The sequence below is a fragment of the Copadichromis virginalis genome, linkage group LG3 (genome assembly GCF_057382275.1).
Source record: "Copadichromis virginalis isolate Kocher_CV1m ecotype Utaka linkage group LG3, C_Virginalis_male_GT1.1, whole genome shotgun sequence".
In the NCBI taxonomy this organism is placed as follows: domain Eukaryota; kingdom Metazoa; phylum Chordata; class Actinopteri; order Cichliformes; family Cichlidae; genus Copadichromis; species Copadichromis virginalis.
Window position 1 is genome coordinate 18,685,639 of NC_140620.1, and position 19,243 is coordinate 18,704,881.

General features: G+C 39.6%; 2 protein-coding genes and 1 long non-coding RNA gene across 5 annotated transcripts in view; all 3 read right to left on the bottom strand.

Moving 5' to 3' along the window:
* The window catches only part of LOC146713181 (uncharacterized), a 229,722-nt gene that overhangs the window by 208,482 nt on the left and 1,997 nt on the right, over positions 1-19,243 (bottom strand). The window contains exon 3 of the mRNA XM_085452307.1: positions 17,764-18,096. Within this exon, the coding sequence (XP_085308433.1) occupies positions 17,764-18,096 (333 nt within the window). The remainder of the gene's footprint in view (positions 1-17,763; positions 18,097-19,243) is intronic.
* LOC146713198 (uncharacterized) lies at positions 1,341-8,057 on the bottom strand. Of its 3 annotated transcripts, none has more exons than XR_014919105.1 (5): positions 7,951-8,057; positions 7,706-7,795; positions 5,846-5,932; positions 1,745-2,086; positions 1,341-1,655 (listed from the first exon to the last, which is right to left on the bottom strand). It is a non-coding gene; the product is annotated as an uncharacterized LOC146713198 (long non-coding RNA). The 3 variants fall into 3 exon arrangements; XR_014919106.1 differs by having other exon boundaries at positions 1,341-1,810; positions 1,976-2,086; positions 7,951-8,054; XR_014919104.1 differs by having other exon boundaries at positions 1,341-2,086; positions 7,951-8,054.
* LOC146713199 (protein turtle-like) lies at positions 8,154-17,686 on the bottom strand. The gene is made up of 6 exons (XM_085452608.1): positions 16,974-17,686; positions 13,919-14,251; positions 8,958-8,993; positions 8,542-8,793; positions 8,217-8,462; positions 8,154-8,185 (listed from the first exon to the last, which is right to left on the bottom strand). Exons 1-6 carry the CDS (start codon positions 17,041-17,043, stop codon positions 8,154-8,156), a joined length of 969 nt encoding a protein of 322 aa, XP_085308734.1. The 5' UTR covers positions 17,044-17,686.

A 19,243-nucleotide genomic window follows, 5' to 3' on the forward strand; every position in this document is an offset into this window, starting at 1 on the left:
GCCTTCACACCTCCAATGGCCCCAACAATAGAGACACTTTGGACACTCATTCCCCCACCTCTCCCCCCTCCATAGAGCCATCACCACCTTCAAACTGTTCACCTACAACACCCCCCTCCTCACCCCACACAAAAGAGGATTTCACACCACCTCCTCCCACCACAACTCTTCATATTCATGAAGCAGATGTGAGGAAGCAGTTTAAGAGTCTGAATGCTCGAAAAGCTCCCGGCCCAGACGGTGTGTCTCCTGCCACCCTCAGACACTGTGCAAACGAGCTGGTCCCAGTGTTTTCTGGCATTTTCAACTCCTCACTGCAGGCATGTCATGTGCCTGCCTGCTTCAAGTCCTCCACCATAATCCCTAGCCCCAGTGTCCATTCGCACCAGAACCTCTCGCCATAAGAACAGTTTCTTCCCCTCTGCTGTTGGACACATGAACAATAAACGTACGACTGTTCCCACCCCTGACACATGACCCTACGCTGTGTTCACTGCATCATTCCATGTTTGGCACTGATCACCACCTGCACTCATGTATATATCTTTCTACGTAGCACTCTTAATTCTTATTCTCATGTATATATCTCATGTATAGCTCATGCACATATCTTTCTACGTAGCACTTTTAATTCTTATTCCTACTTTTATTTTTTTCATGTCTATTTAAGTGCTATTTATGACACTATGTTTGCACTGAAGCACCGCAGCAATTTCCTAATGTTGTAAACCTGCTCAACATTTGGCAATAAAACCCTTTCTGATTCTGATTCTGATTATAATTTAATAATAGTAATAATAAATATATATATACTACCATTGTCTGAGAGATTTCCAGCCTTCTATTTTTCTTTTGCTGCTGCTTTCAGTATTAAGATTATTCTTCTTTGCAGTTTTTCATCTGCGTAACTCTTGCTTACTCATTCTGCCTGCAGGATTCTGCTCGGTCATGTACCACAGGCCAAACATAGTGAAGCAGGGACGAGGAGACAGAGCAAAGTCTGCCCGGATGAGAAGAATGGTGTTTGCATAAACATGCCAGCTTTTTGATATAATGGGAACAACGTACTGAACTCAGAGGAGTAAAATGAACTAAAGAGTTTATCCTATAACGCTGGTATTGATTTGATACCAATACATATTTCTCCACTGGCAACATTATAAGTACCCATATACTTTTCTATTGCACTGAAGAAGCTGTGGTTACTATATTAATAAATACATAAAAACATGTTAAGTATGTGGAGTTCTTATTAAAATGGCCTGAATGCATTTATATCCAAGTAAAGATTAACTTAATGTAAACGCGTTTTAAAAATATCAAACAGACATGAGGCTGTAATAATTCTTTTTAAAAGAAGATCATCTCATTTATTACAGAGTAGAGTGAACATGTAACATTTAATAAACACAGTCAGGAGTAAGAAGTACTTTCTGCTTACACTCTGCTGATCAACACCTGAAGCTAAAGCCTTTTTCAGTTTCTCCCACATTCACAAGGGCTCAGTGCAGCAGATGGACCCACATATTTGACTGAGCAGATGTCTTTGTAACAATATCATATTATCAACATAACTCTCATCACATGAGTATTTTATTTCCTTGGCCGTAATATTATTTCTACAATCAATTAATGAAAATGTGTTTGTGTGTTCTCTGTAATGAAAAAAAAAAACATGTATCAGTGAGCCACAACCAAATTGGAACAAGATAAATTTATCGTCTCTCACTTTGGTCAAACTCACAGAACCACACAGGAAAAAGAAGCGAGAACAAGCTTTCAGTCCTCCTGCAGAGAAACCGCACCTCTGCTGCGTGAACAACAACCAACACACAAAAAATAAAAGAGTAAAGTTACTGAGAACATAAGAAAATGTTAGCATATACATGTTCCCACTTTGCAGGAAAATAAATGTGAAAAGCTCCAATTCAAATGCAATCTGATTTTTATTTTTAAATAAATACATTATACACACTTTGTAACAAGCGGATGAAACTTTTGGTCTGAGGTACTGGCTTGATCAGCAGCTGGATGCTGGTGGACTACGTCAGTGAAGAGTAGACGACGTCTGGCTCTGGTTTAAAGTCTGAATAAACACACACAGTTCAAACAACACAAAACATGATTAGAAGCTTTGTAGTTTTACTTTGACCTGAACTCTTCCTTTGATTGGCGCGCTCATTTGGTTTTGGCTCTCTCTGCCATAGGGTATCACTTCCTGTTCCTGTGACATCGCAAATCACAAAAGTGATTGCCCATATTTAAACAGCTGTAAATTACTTTTTGGCCAAATAAAATATCATTATAGAACCATTGTTATACGTGTTGCAATTTCTGTTGCCCTCCCTACAGTGTCTCTCTTAAAAATAAAATTTTTAATTTCAATGAGACCTTTGTGGCTGGATAAATAATAAATATATACATGACACTTTGCCAAAAACTAATTGTGACTTGTCACAGGAATGTTTTTTATAGCTCAAGATTACTTTATATCATTCATTTGACATATATTTCACATATTATAGGCAAACAAGGATTGCATTAGATAGTTATATTGTAGGTAAAATAATTCAGTCTATAAAATTCTTGCAAAACATTTTTTTATTTTATATAATATATATATATATATATATATATATATATATGTTCACTAAAACCTATTTACCAATATAAGTAAAGATATTATAAATGTAAAAAAACCACACGCACACACAGAGAGAGAGAAAAAAACACATCGAAACACAGGAAATCACTTTTTGGCACAATACCTGTACACCACTAACCTGCTCATTTGTCTAATCGTTTTTCCCCACTTGACAACACATCCACTTGGGATCAAATTCAGTAAAATCATAATTCATGTCAGCAGCAATGACGCCCAATTGCATCTATCGGAGGTCACTAAAATCAATTTTCAATTGGTGTGTAACTTTGCCAAAACAATGTTTTCTCTGGTCCCCTCCCCAATCAGACCAGGAGTGACATGTTTAGCCGCATGTTCTCCTTAAATTGCTGTCTATCTGAGTGGTGTCCAAAAAACGATGTGGGCTTCATAGATGAGACTATAAATTATTAAATGAATTAATAATTGATCAACAAATCCATTTACTCCGCCTTACAGAAACCTGGTTACAGCAGGATGATGCACCCTGGGCCCAGCGCAGGTGTTGGGAGACAGAAGGACTCTGGCCAAAACAACATCTCTGATGGACAAAGTCTCCGCACCCGATTCGTGTAAATGTTGCTGAGCTGCAGAGCTCCTTTAGTGACAGACTCTGCATCCTAGATGCACGAAGGAGCATCTTCCACAGTTCCTTCCTCTCTGCAGCTGTCAGACTGTACAATCAAAACTGCTCCCAACAAACATAGATGTTTACATCAGCACTGTGCACTATTTTATCAACCGATTCACACTACAACCTGGCTTTGCCTCTTATCTGTATTTAATTAAATTTTATTTAATACAGTACGCTGTTTTGATAACCATTGTCCTTCATGTAAATATGTAAAAATTGTGTATGTTTCTGTTCTGTGTCCTGGTTGTTTGTATATATGTGTCTTTCTTGCTGTTGTTACATCCAAATTTCCACTTCCTTCAAGGATTATTCTATTCTATTCTATTCTATTCTATGATTATGTTAGTTTAAATGAATCAACACCCCCGAGTCATTCTAACTACCAGAAATCTCGAAGCACAGGCCGAGGGGGCGGTGTGGCAGCAATTTTCACACCAGCCTATTAATTAATGAAAGACCAAGACAGACTTTTAATTCATTTGAAAGCCCGATGCTTAACATTGTCCACCCCAGCTGTGAAACTCAGAAACCAGTCTTACTTGTTATCATCTATCGTCCACCTGGGCCTTACACAGAGTTTCTGTCTGATTTCTCAGACTTTTTATCTGATTTAGTGCTCAGCTCAGATAAAATAATTGTTGTGGGTGATTTTAACATCCATGTAGATCGGGGGTCTCAAACTCACGGCCCGGGGACCACTTGCGGCCCACATCACCCCTACCTGTTGCCCTGTATATTGAAGAAATATAATGCACTTTGACCCTTGAAGTTACTTTTTTGTTAAAGAGGATTTTTTGGTTGTTGAGTGCAATGTTAAAATAAGTTCTTTAAAAAGCAAAGAAAATTAGTTAATATGCAGACAACAAGAGCAGGGAGTACAAGCACGTTGAGGGATTGATTGGCTTTGTTAGTTCAGTGAGAGATTTATTTGGAAAGAAAACAATTTTCACTACCAGTCAAAAAATAATGTGTGCACTTGTGTCTGCAGTTTTATTTTGTTAAATACGAAACAAATTATAGCAGAAATGCTGCCACATGTCTGGCCAGAAACAGAGTGTCATGGTCCGGGTGAGTGTGGGGTTTTTCCACTCTGCTGGGCTCCACCTTCGGGCAGAGACTTCAATCAGCTTTCACACCTGATTCCAATTAAGTCACCAGTATATAAGACCAGCGCTCACAACAGACCTCTGCCAGATCTATTGCTAACGCACCTTAGTGCTAGGCCGCCAAGCCCTTGTGAGGGCCTCTTAACAATTGCTTTTCTCCTCACCGTGTTTTCTTTGTCGTAGGACCCACCTGGCCGTCACGCTTTACAAGCTGAACAACACACATCTCCGCCTAGACGCTGGTTCTCTGTCATCTGGTTGCTTCCTTATTATCAGGTCCCTTGCTCCAAGTATATTCTGGACCCTCTCTGGACACTCCTCACCCGGACACCCTCTCCTCGCGTGACACTTTCACCTGCAACGCGTAAGCCCTGACCACCACGGTCTAATCCTTCGGCTACGATTCACTAGACTGTCACTGACTGCCTGTCTCTTCTCATTATAGTGACTGTGTACCTCCACCCAAGCTGCTGTCCCTTTTTCCATTCCCAGGATCCGTCTATGAAATCTTGCACCTAGTCATAGCACTCAGTTTCATGTTCATAGTTTGGCCTCATAGTTCTCAGTTCATAGCTTCCACAGTTCATAGCATTCATAGTATCCTGCTCTGCTAACAGAGTACCAATTTGTTTATTTGGTGGTCTAATGAAAGGCTAAAAAAAGTATTCACATTTGCAGTTTTGTCTTGTCATACAGTATTTGAAATGTAAAAACAAAATTCTAGATTTTTGGAAAATGTCTTGTTTGTTTCTTTGGATTTTTTTGTACCACTTGTACGCTAAAGTGGCTCTCCAATGAGAAGACTGTCAGGTTTATATTATTGGACTGTCTTTTATGCGTAGAAATATTTGGTCTTATATGCTTAGAGTTTTATAATCAATTGCATATTGATAGAGGTTTGATCCTCAGCAGTCTGTAAAGACTCTGTGTGCCTTCCAGAGTGTTCTGGCATACACACTCACATCCTGGGGTCACGAGAAGAGGTCGTACCTTCTTTTACTGTTTTATGGTATAGCAAACAGAAGTATATCTGTGTTAGTCTAAGTTTCTGACACACACACACACACTCTCTCTAATGGATTGGATTGCATTTATATAACGCTTTTCTAGGCACCCAAAGTGCTTTACAATTCCACTATTCATTTACTCACTGGTGAGTAATTTTAGTCATTTCTGGTCACCACTGAAACTGTAGATATTTTTGTCTATATTTGAATAGAAAACTGACAGATTTGAGTACAAGTTCCAGAATACATCTTAATGAAAATATATTATGAGCTTTATAATCTGTATCTCATAGGCTTAAAAAAAATTGTGCAGCTGTTTTGTCTGTAATTGTTTTGTCTCTCTCACAGAAAGATCAGAAGCTTGAGTGATAATATCATTAGCATAAAAACTGAAAGAAGCTAGCTTGGCTCTGTCAAAGTTACAGAGCAGCTGTACCTCTGCTCCTCTTTGTTCTGATGACTAGTTCTCCATAACAGACGCCTTCAGTTCTCACTGCTGAGTAGATTTCAGCTCGATTATTCTCTGTAGAATGAAACACATAAATTAAAACAGATACAACTACAGTAGTGCAATAATATTATATTAGAGCTGCTGTAAAGGATTTTTAGGTCTGTATGAAGAAAAATGTATTCTTGAGCAGGAAGGAGATGTGAAGGAGAGCAAAGTTATAACGTACAAAGAGATGAAGCCAGTATCTCACTTTTTAGTTTGGTGTGGTGAGGGTACTGTGGTTTTAGATCAGACTGTATACAATTTTTAGTGTTTTTTTTTTTTTTTTTTTTTTTTTTTTTTTTTTTAATTCTCAGTATCAAATGAACATAAAACTGGTGTCTGTTGGTACATTGGACACAGTTTGTCACTTTCTCTTTTTTTAATTAGCAGCTTTGTTTATTTATTTTATTTATTTATCACAAACAAATTGTGGGCTAACAGCAGAGGTGTTAGTGTCTGTTAACCACAGACCACACAGTCCAGCACACAGTGAACACAGTGTTGTTCACTTTTATCATCATGATTAAGATCATAAAGTTGCTCAATTTAATACAAAGGAAACGATTTAAATAAAAACTGTTTAGTATTAAATCCCCAAAAGTTGATTTGTTCATCTGGATGCAGCTTTTTCACTGGGAGAATTTCTCATTCATCCAAATGACTTCTTCAGTCTCAGCTGACTGCAGATTTCCCCCAACATTCTAAATGGTACATTTGCATAGCATTGTACATTGTATAGCATTAAAAGTTCATACTTGGACGTCATGAAGACTTAATGCACTTCACACTTCTGCCATACATGTGTCAAATTTTCAAACATTACAGCTTCATTAACGTCACAGCCCAGAGCATCAATGTGATCACCATCGCTGGCTTCTGACACATGAGCACTGAACAAACCAATCAACTTCTGAGGCTTAAAAGGCAGAAAAAATGGGTCCATGAGGCACCTTAAGCTGCTAGCTATCAGCTAGAATTCAACTTAGCTTACTGAATTTCCTGAACTGGACCTGGTGTAACATGGTAGACTAATGTGCCTGTGTTAATTCAGCTCCATATTATTGTGTGAAGTTGCACTGGGTTGGGAGTGGTTTTGTGTGTGTCACATTTTTGGTGAGCCAATGGCTGGAATGAGGTTGGACTAATTAGAGGCAGGTGTACTTGATTGCACTGATACACTGGTCTACTTATAGCCCACACTACAAACACTGCTGTGTCGTTTTGTCTCTCTGTGCAGGTATGTAATGTGATGAAATCAGATATGTTTGGGATGGATGGGTTTTGCGCTATGAATTTTATATTAAGTGTGTCGTTTTGTCTCTCTGTGCAGTCCAGGGCCTATTATATGCCACAGCCTAAAGGCAGCAGAGTTGCAGAGGCTGGAGTGACCACTGGCTATATGCTTGCAGGGTGGTGGGTCTCCAAGGACAACTTCTAACCCTGTTAAAGGCAACACGTGGAGTGCAACTGGCCGTGTGGCATAGCTGGCTCTGGCCTTGGGACTGTTTTTTATACAATTCATAAATGGGACACTGGACTGTTTTATCTTTTATCTCTTGATATATTTTTTTGTCAAATTATCTTTTAGAATTTTATTGACTGACATCTTTTTGCCCACGACAGAGACGGTTGGTCAGACCTAGAATCTTTCTTTGGGTGTGTTACACTACCTTTTGGAGAGGTTTAAATGACATTGTCTCAGCAACAATATGGCTGCTGAGCTGTGCAGTTAATTATACTAAGAGACATAACATAGATGTTACTTAGTTGTACAAAAATAAATAAATAATTAAAATAAAGTACCTCTCTTTCCTTTGACTGGCTGTTGTTGACAGTTTGATATTCTGATGTCACTGTACTTTATGTCATCTTCTGCAGCTTCTTCTTGAGCTCCTTAAATGCATCAAATCATCAGCAAATAAATTTTTCTAATTAGGTTTTAAGAAAACTGAAAACGTTATTTGATTTGTAGTGTTAAAGAGTTAGCTGCACAGGTTTCTAAATTATCCTGCAAAATAAAAAACAAACTCAACAAGTCTGAGTCTCACCTTCAGGTTTCCTGTGAACACATCGTCTCACCAGCAGAACCAGTAAAACCAGTAGAGCCACAACACACACTGATCCAACACATGACAACACATAGAGAACAGGAGGTGGTGTGGATGTAGGTGGAGGTGGTGATGTAGGTGGAGGTGTGGATGTAGGTGGAGGTGTGGTGGTGTGTTCCCCTAAAATAAAGCAAACATAGTCATTAAGTTGTCGTCACGTTGTGAATGTTGAAAGCTGCAGAAACACAGACAGGTGAGTGTGTCACCTGTGACAGTGATCCAGCTGGATGGAGACTCTCCATGACCGCTGATGTCACACTTGTAGAGGCCTTCATCAGACCTGGAAACATGCTGGATGGTCATGTGACCTGTAGGCTGCTTCCTGATGAGGGAGCCATCTTTATAGAAAGCAGCTGGGAGGTTGGAGGGAGTGGTCTTTGTTTTACAGAGCAGAGTGACGTCATCTCCCTCCATCACAGGGAGGACAGGACTCTGCAGGATCACTGATCCACCTCAACACAGAGACAAACTACAGCATTTCATCCATTTACACACAGCTTCATCAACACTAACTCCACACACTCAGCTTACCAGTGACTGTCAGGTTAACCATGTTACTGATGGGACCCTCTCTGGACTCACACCAGTAAACTCCACTGTCCCACGGGAAAACAGTGATGTCACATGAAGAACCAGACCATCTTCCCCACCCATCTCCACACTGAGTGATCTTATTTTTGGTCCTCAGAGTCCATCCAGCAGAGCTGTCGTCCTCCTCACAGCTCAGAGACACAAAGTCTTCTTCAAAGAACTGAGAGCTGCTGGGACTCACAGTCAGACGAGCTGTGAGGGTTACAATGAAAAATCAATGATTTCTTGTGTACCTTTTCCTTAATCCTTAATTTCTTCAGTTTTATATGTGACCTTCATTGTGAAACATGAACCCAATCAGGTCATATCAGTGAGCATTTCTCAGGTTTAAACTGTGACAGAAGAAGGTTACTGACCTTGGTTTGTTGTGCAGCTCAGCAGTGAGATCAGGACTAAAGAGAAATGACACTCAGGTTGATATGAAGTCAACATAAAGAACAAACAGCTGGCAAACACACAAACTTGTCTCTCTCTGATATACAGTGGCTTGCAAAAGTAAGTCCGGCCCCCTTGAACTTTTCCTCATTTTGTCACAGGAGGCTCTCTGTGTATCCCAGGCCAACATGAAGAAACGGTTTGCAGTGGAAAGACAATTTCAGCCTGGGGTCAAAGGTCTTGTGTTGCTGCCTAATTCTGCCCTCATGGCTCGTTTCTCAGGACCCTATGTAATAGTGAAGAAAATGTCTGACACCAACTAACATGCTGAAACCACACCATACCAGAGACCGCTGGGACAGCTGTCCCCGGTTCTGTCCCTGCTACCCTGTTAAGTGCAGAGGTCATACAAGTGTAGAGGTGTATATATATATACATATATATACACCTCTACACTTGTATTGTACTACACATTGTATTGTACTACACTGTATATGTGTGTATATATATACATATATATACACACATATACAGTGGCTTGCAAAAGTATTCCACGTGAAAGACCAACACAACGTGGTGCACACGTGAGAAGTGGAATGGAAATCAGACATGACTCCAAACATTTTTTACAAATAAATAATGAAAAGTGGGGTGTGCGTAATTATTCAGTCCCCTGAGTCAACATATTTTTTCTCTGTATTAACAAAGTAATATATATATATATATGTGTGTGTGTGTGTGTGTGTGTGTGTGTGTGTGTGTGTGTGTGACACCTGCACTGTTAGTCATGAATTACAAATGTTTGTATTCTTTGTTTTTTATTATTTCTGACCACATCAGAAATAATAAAAAACAAAGAATACAAAGATTAAATGTACCCAACAAAGTTTTGACTCTTTAATGCTCCTCTTTATCCTAAAATCAGCACTTACATTCATCATGACATTTGGAAAATACTTACATCTCTTCACCCAGATTTTGTCATGTTACATTTTTCATTCATCCATTCTGTTTCAGTCATCTGAGGGAGTGGGTATGGATGGACCTCATCTGAGCTACCAAAGGGCCCTGGGCAGGTCTTTTGCAGAGCTAACACAGAGACAGACGACCATTCACACACAGAGATTCTACTTACAGAGCAGACACAGCACAGATGTTTCCTTCATCGTCCTTCTCACTCATTTGAGCTTTTTTTCATTTCTGTCACTGACACCAAGTAAAGCCCGCCCTCTTCCTCTGAGTGCCAGCTTTCTATTGGTTCAAACACTGTGGTGGTATTTAACTTTTGTCTTTGTCTAAAGAAGTGAACTAAATCAAATTATTCAAATTATTCAAATACTCTACATCAGTGAGTAACCTGAAGGTAGATAGGCACAGTATTTTTCCCTAAACACTTAAAGCTGTCACGCAAACACACAAGACCAGGAAATCATGAGAGTGAAGAGCTAAAAACATGTTTAAGAAATAATCTGATTATGTCTCATATCTGTGAACGTTAATCCTCCAACATTGTGTATATATGACCACTAGAGGGAGATGTTGGACTTTAAAGTAAAGACTAACATGGATATAAGCAGCTCATCAATGAGGTTTCATTAATTTGTAGTAATAATAATATTAAATGCATTTTTTAATGAAATTGCTGTATTTTATTTGTGAATACAGATTACCTTCATTAAGAGTGCCTATGCCAAAAGGCACTCTTATTACCAGTGTTGGGTAAGTTATTTTAAATTAGTAACTTAGTTACATTACTAGTTACTTCTATCAAAAGTAACTCAGTTCCTTCAAGTTACTCGTTACTTTCAGAGTAACGAGTTACTAGGGAAAGTAACTTTGGTTTTACTCAGAATTCTCTTGTTTATGTGCTTCCGTAACTGGATACCCAACAAGAGTGCCAGTCTTCTAGCTTGCTTACTTGCCACAAGTGCACTGTGCCACCTACCAATAGAAAGGAAAAGATAATGCGCACATTTCCACGAGAGAAATCCCACGCCTGATTCTATCATGGCCTGCTTTTTACATCCAACACAAAAACTGCAGTCGTGGTGCTTTCGATTGTACTCAGAACTCAGAAATTCTGCCTTCTGAATAGGAAGATGTAGGTAACACCAGACTGCAGATGAGCTGCATACAGGGCTGGACTGGGACAAATAAATCGTCCCAGGCATTTTGACTAGAGACCGGCCCATCATTATAGGAAAAATCATAAAGCCTTTGAATGAAAATAAACACTGTTGTGACAGTGATGTGCACTGTTCTGATGGTATATATGGATCAATCTATCAATTGTTTGTTGTAAGATTCAGATAATTATTTTTTTAAAAGTGAGACATTTTAAATGAGAATAAGAAAGTATTTCCTTGTGCTCCCATTTCCCTTTTAATGCCCTACATGGACCCCTGGCAACACTTTGCTAGATCCGCACCTGCACAGTTACCAGCTGTCAGCTACCTAAAAAAGGATCCTGGTGTTATTTGTCTCTCAGAAACAGTTCATAACTTCCCTTCAACTCATTCATGTCACCTAAAAGGTAAACCTGTTTCTCCATCACCTGTTCAGCTCTGATGATTCAGTAAGGACATCTCCTGGTTTCATCTTCATGTTTCCCTCTCACCAGATAACCAAACCATATCATGACCAGCAGGTTTACAGCTGTGGCTCCAGCAAACATCAGCTGATACTAGAAATTAATATTAAATAAATTCTAACAATAGCTGATCATGCTTAAACGTGCTGCTGTTGTTTAGCGCGACATCCGCTGGTTTCCTCTTTCGGCGCAAAGTGGACGATAAACAAACAAGAGAGCCGATCAGCTGATCATTGATCAGTTTCATGATTGAAGTAGAAACGGGAGAGGGAGGGGGGAGAATGAGAGAAGAAGAGGCAGCTGTGCAGCAAAGACACAGAATAACTCCAGCTTTGTGCCTTTTTCATTGTAGCTGAATTACGGGACAAACTCTGTTCCTTTTCACCTCAATAAGAAACGCGTAATATTTTCTCTGAATACCAGACGGGACGGTTGGCAACTCTAATAATTAACCTTATGAACAAAATAAAGTTCAACATCAGTAACATAGCACCCACCCAGCTGTATGGAAACTCCGTCATGCTAGCTAGCACGCAGTACGGAAAAAGTCAGCATAACGAAAATAAACTCCACCTAAACTTGGTTCATATCTGACCCAGAGAGACTGCAGGTCATAACTTCTTACCTGAAGTTCAGTTCACCTGACACTCTCGGACCAGCGGCCGCTTCGGGTCTCTCCTCTTGCCTCCCTTTTCCTTCATCCACCTGCTGCCTCCACCACTTGCTAATGTTATTGAATCTGTGGAAGCTCCGCGATAGCCACCACACGAAGTAACGAATAACGAGCCTATCTAAATCCCAGTAACGAGTAACGCGTTCCCGGTTTTGGCATAATAACTAGTTACCGTGCTCGTTACCACAATAATAACGTAGTTACTGTAACGTTAGTCCCAACACTGTTTATTACTATTTTGTATATGTGACTGTAGGTGTCTTATTTGTGTATAAGTCAACATGGAGAGAAACAAACTGTGTTCCTCCAGGCTGTAAAACCTTGAAACTGATGAAGGTAAAAACAAAAACCTTGATTTAGTTTAGTTTAATCTTTAAACCTTTACAGCCACAGAAAACAAACGATTAAAGACTGAATTCAAGAAAAAAAAAACATTCAGTAGGTACTGCTGTTTGCAAAACTTTATTAGCAATAACCAAAGTTACAGAGACAATAAATTTATAATATGTGACCTGGACTTGAAATTTTTATACTGCAGTAACAGACTGAAGCGTCTCCTTCATGGAAGGAAAAGTTCAAAGCTTCACAGATCAGAGAGGAAACCTCTGACTCTGCAGCTACATGGAAATAATTACCTTCACAGTATCAGAAGTTATTCTGATACTGCAACATACGAGACACTGAACTCATAAATACTGTGTAAAATCAAACTGTGAACAACATGAGATCTTTTGTGTGAAATTAGTTCACTCTGAAATATTTGTGTGGAGAAACACAAAAAAGCATGTCTAAATTTTGTTTGATGTGTTTTGTTTGATAATAGGAACTCCCGGATGTTCATCATATAAGTGAGGAAGAAATATAAAGAACTTTTCAAAGAATTTGCTTTGAACTTTTACACTGAGATGAACAGCTAACCTGGAAAGCTGAATAAATAGAGCCACTGTTTCTAATGTTGGACTGTAATATAGTAAATTGAAGGTGATATAATAGTCTAATGAGGTTTGATAATAATCAGAGAAATGCAAAATCAAAATGAAATCTAGACATGTTTGTCATCTGACAGAGTTAAATTGAGCATCCTCTGTTGGTGTTTGTTAGGATAATTATTGATTTTCAAAGAAAACATTGAAAAGAACAGCAGGATTCTCAAATTTGAACAGCAGAACAGCAGAAACTGACAGACTGACAATCAGTCCAACAGATACAGCCTCTGTGCGTCCTCCTGCCTCCTTTCTTTTTTTAACAATTCAGTTATAAAACACCTTTCTGATGTTTTCTATAGATCAGAAAAACAACAACAACAAAAAGAAGAAAAAGAAGAAAAACAGCAACTGGAAGACCAACTTTCAGTCCAACAGATCCACCCTCCTTCCCTCCATCCTCCTTCCCTCCTGCCTCCTTCCCTCCATCCTCTGTGTGTCCTCCTGGCTGACCTGCAGGTGAGAAACAGGTGTGAGGTGTCAGCTGTCAGGTAGGTGATGAGTGAAGAACAGAACAGAATCCATTTCCTCTTCAAACTGCTGTCAGACATTATCTACTGCACTCTGATCACATCACTCAGACCAGCTGCTTTCTACAAAGTCTCATCAACAACATCTTTAGAAAAAAAACAAACATCAACAAGCAGGAAGCAGCTTCACCTCTGATCACACACACACTCAGCTCTACTCACTCACCTGGAGGATCAACAACACTCAGGGTGATGCTGAGGGCATTTTTTGTTCCACTCATGAGGACACGACACTCGTATGTTCCACTATCAGCAGTCGTCACATCCTTCAGAATCAAAGATACGTCTCCATCCTTCATCTGTCTGTTCTGCAGATCCACCCGGTTCATAAAAGATGGATGCTGGTTGGCTGGATCAAAGTGTTCATCTCGGTACAAAAGGACATATTTTTCCAGGCCAGTTTTGCTCCACTTTACAAGTCTGATTGTGATGTTGTTTGGAGTTCGACATGGGAGACTGACGTTCTTCTGTCCAGACTCAGCTGTGATGATCTCCTTGCCTGAAAGAGGAAACAACACAGAGCAGAGAGGATAAACGTCAAAGTACAAATGTTAGCTTCTATAGCAACCAGACAAACAGACAACGCACTTGCTCGAAATCCTTCTTGTAGCAGTGCTTGCACCTGGAATCCAATACCTTTGCCACAACTTGGACAGCACGTGGTTACGTCCACCATGCCTTGTTTTCTGATGTACATGTTGAAGCACAGGGTCAGTAAATTGAAGATCCCTAGCTATAATAGCAGGATGCCTTGCTTCCTCAGGTATAGCTGCTCTACTGAGCCTACTTCCAACTTGTGACACACAATCCTCAAAGCTCATAGAGATTGCTGCTCTTCTTCTTCACCCTCTCATTCTCATCTATGTATTCATTTGCCTTAACAGCATTAACTAAAATTGCCATTTTAATCTCTGGATCATTTGAAGAGACCTTTCCACTGCCAGGCTTCACTGAACAATTCATTTCTGGTTCAGAAAGACACTTTGGTCCTTTAAACCAGGAATCAGCCTTCAGAAAAGATTGTACCTCGACTCCCCTAGAAGCCAGATCAGCAGGATTACATGATGTACTAACATATTTCCACTGAGAAGGTTTGGACATTTTAAGCATCGCTGCCATCCGGTGTGCTACAAATATTTAACACTTTGAGGTTTCATTTGTGATATATTACAATACAGAGGTGTTATCAGTTCAAAAACTGATTCCTGCATTTGCAGCTCTTTTCTCCACATCTTATCCATTCTACTCGCAACCAATGCAGCTGTCAATTCCATGCAAAGTTTGTTTCAGTGGAGCCACCAATGCTTTGCCCATTATAAATGCACAATGGACCTGATTTTGGGTGACTGTGCCAAAACCATTCTCATCTGCGACTGAGCAGAAGCAACCTCTCTGAAGTTAGAAGATTTAAAAGCAGAAGTCAACCTTAAAATCTGCAAGAACGCAAAGATCATTCACCCAAACTGTCAATTCTTGTACAACAGTAACTGGCAACACATAATCCCACACCTAAAGATTTCTGCATAGTTTCTGAAGGATTAACTTAGCAGATAATATTAAATGCTAAAAAAAAACCAAAGGGTTATAGATAAATCTCACAAGAGACAACATCCCTCTCTATGTGAGGGCTTTGTTTGTCTTGTACTTGAATGTATCCAGCTGGATACACCACTGCACACCTAGTGCTCTCTCTACTGGCAAGACGTCCCTAGTCAAATCAAAATCCTTAACTTCCTTGGATTGTTGTTGCACAGATATGGCAGCAAGTACCAATTTCATTTGGTGAGCTTAATGCCTCCTTTAGCACAAAGAGCAACAAGTTCTTGATGGAGCAACACTGCCCCCTCTTTAAAACCGAGGCAATCATCCCAACAACACACTGCAAAAGAGAAACCTGGCTCTGTTCCTATTTTCTAGGTCAATACTGAGTAATACAATATATTATGTTAATGGTTTTATTGTGTTTTGTGATTTGGTGCTATGTACAAATAAAACTGATTTGAACAAAACTAATTATCTTTGAAATTGTTCAAAATCGTTTCTTCTGCATTTTGAAAGTTATCTACTTTGCACGTTTGAAAGTTGGACCAGGGAGTCAAACCTCTCTGATATGATTCGGGGTTTCAGAAAAACTAAAAAAAAGCTCTGCTAGTGTTACAGATCATATTCACCATTGGTTGTTAGTGTCAGTGGTTGTGTGTGGAGGCGAGGAAGTGACCCAAACGCAGGACTCGTGGATAGTGAAGAGCTGAAGATGGTTTATTATGAATCGTGGATGAACAGGGCAGGAACAAAGGGCTGGCTGACTAACTGAACATACATACGGAGAGACGACATAACATCAATGACACGACAAAGAACTGGTGAAACCGAGGAACTTAAATACACAGGTTGAATGATGACAATGATTGGAAACAGGTGAGTACAGGGCTGGACATAATCTGACTAATGACACGGGAGACAAGCTGACACGGGGAAAAAACAGGAAGTGAGAACATTAATGTGGCGAACTAAACTGAACATGAACAAACTGAAATCACTGGGTCAACGACCCAGGAACCCTGACAGTTAGTACAGTACAGTTTATGACAAATGCAATAATCACTGCAAAACATTAATAAATAAATCGATCTGTGTTTCAGTGGAGCTGAGGGTCTGTTGATCCAAGCAGGGGCCTCAGAAACTACCAAATTACAAATTACCAAGTGCAGAAACAAGATGGGGTGGAATATGATCAGAGCCATTTACGTGATTAACATGTTGTTTATTTTTCGTTGACATTTAGATTTTTTTTTTAGATTTTTTTTTGTTGTTGTTGTTGTGTGTGGGGTTTTTTTTTTTTTTAATTCTGTAATAATACTGTTATGTATGTAATGTTAACTGTGTTACTGTTTGTTCCATGACTTTGTAAGGATTATTTTTCATAATCCTCATTATTAATGTGAGTGGGTCTTAAGTGTAAACATGTTAACTGAACTAAAAGCTTTGTAGCTGCATACTGACTCCAGAAACTACAACACATCACACTGACACACACATTACACTTCTTTGTCTCTGTGAGATCTGATCACACCGACATGTTAGATCTCACAGACTCCACCCACCTTCGTGTCTCCTTCACAAACACGGAAAAACTGAATCAATATGAAAATAAAGGAAATGTTGTTAACATGTAAAGCAGACTGATGCTTTTCCTCTCTGTCCCACAGAGTGAATCTCACCTGCAGAGACAAACACGAAGAGGCCGACAAACAGCAAAGTCGAGCAGAGCGACGCAGTCACAGCAGACATTTCCGTGTTCTTCAACTCCGACGCTTCGATTGTTCTAAATGTCTCAGGATGGTTTTATTGAAATAACTGAACCTGAGTTTAAATCCTGACTACATGAGATTAAATTTAAGGTTTAAATGATCCTGAAAGTCTCTGACTGAGAACAGATCTGACTTTTTAGACACTCGTTCAAACTCAATACGTCCAAGTCATCATCTCTGCAGGAAGTCACGTTAGAGTCACGTGTGTTTACGCTGCTGTAGGGTGACCATAAATAAGTGCGTCATAATTAAAGCGGTGAAATCTGAAGCAGGTCTGAGTGTTTAACAGGTTCAGTTCTTGAATGATCTCCACAGAACAACACAAACATCTCATCATCAAGCATCAGCTACATACTAAAGACCATCATCAGCCAAAGGACTTCAAAATGACGTCACTGTATAAACATGTATATTGTACTATGGAGGAGGCAGCATTTAGCTGTAGCCTCCATCAAACCACAGAGAACTTTGTCCACCTTTGATTGTCTTTAAGTTGTGTTGGAGCCACAGAGAGCAAATCTTTGTTCTTTATGGAGAACCAGTGAGACTGTTTGGACTTTCCTATGAAATATTAGCGCTAAAAAAACACAATTTACCAAACACACGTGACAACTTCTCATCAACATCTTTACAAACTAACATCAATAACTAGGAAGCAGCTTCACCTCTGATCACACACACACCAACTCTACTCACTCACCTGGAGGATCAACAGTCAGGTAGATGATGCTGATGAGCTTGCATGATTGCTTCATCCAATCGGACCGACTCTGATATGTTCCAATGTCGTTATTTGTCACATTCTTCAGAATCAGAGCGGCGTCTCCATCCTTCATCACTCTGGGCTGCAGATCCACCGGGTACCTAAAAGATGGATGCTGATTTGCTGGTTCACATCGGCCATCCCGATACAAAAGGACGTTTTCTGGCTCCAGGTCAGCTCTGCTCCACTCTACAGCCCTGGTGTTGGTGTTTGGAGCTCGACACGTCAGAGTGACATTTTGTCCAGACTCAGCTGTGATGTTTTTCTTGTCTGAAAGAAGAAACAACACAAATCAGGGAGGTTAAAGGGATCAAACTGCAACTGTTCACTTCTAAAGCAGCATACAACATAAAGAACAATTATGCTCAAATTCATTACAGTCAATGCAATACGATCACATCATATTCAAAAAGTCATTAAAATTCATCCTTGATAGTTGATGTGGAACTTTCAAAGTGTTCTTTCTCTCATCCATCCACTTTACATCTCTGCAAAGTTTCAATTTATCTGCATAATTTAAAGAATCCACAGCATCCAGAGTCATTTGCAGTGAGGATGTAACACTGGTAACAAGATACCATGTTGGCACATGAAGAGGATCACAGTGGAATAATTACATCCTTAAATTTAGTTACAGCACTTTAAGAAAGACACTAGATAAGAAAATACTGTCATTATTCCTCACTGTTGTGTAGGTATTATTTTAAGTTTAAATGTTATTTGGATATGATCAGACAAGAGAGGGTTTTCAGGAAATAATGTTAATAATAATAACAACATTTTTAGCATCTACATGGATGTTAAAATCAGCCACAATTATCGTTTTATCTGAGCTGAGCACTAAATCAGATAAAAGTCTGAGAAATCAGACAGAAACTGTGAGGAAGGGCCAGGTGGACGAGCAGCCTCTCATTATATAACACTGTGAGTCTCTGCATGCTGCCTTTCTGTAGCTACAGCTGTTTGTATACACTGAACTAAAAGCTTTGTAGCTGCATACTGACTCCTGAAACTACAACACATCACAATGACACACACATCACACTTCTTTGTCTCTGTCACAGGGCTGGATGTAATGAAATGTTCTTAGAGTGGCATTGAAATCAAATGGGCAAAATCAAAGTCATTTCTTTACACATATGCAGCTTTTACATAGTGTAATATGCCTTAAAATGTAACCAGTGGTTCTGACTTTTCTGTACAACCTTTTAAAACTCAGGGGCTGATCTACAGAGGTGGCATGGAGTGGCATGTGCCACCCTTAATAAACATTGTCATTTACAAAACTACGGTGGCACTCGGTGTGGCAAAAGATTATATCAGGGTGACACATGCCACGTCTGTAGATCTGCTCGTGACGGTATACTGACTCCTGACACTACAACACATCACACTGACACACACATTACACTTCTTT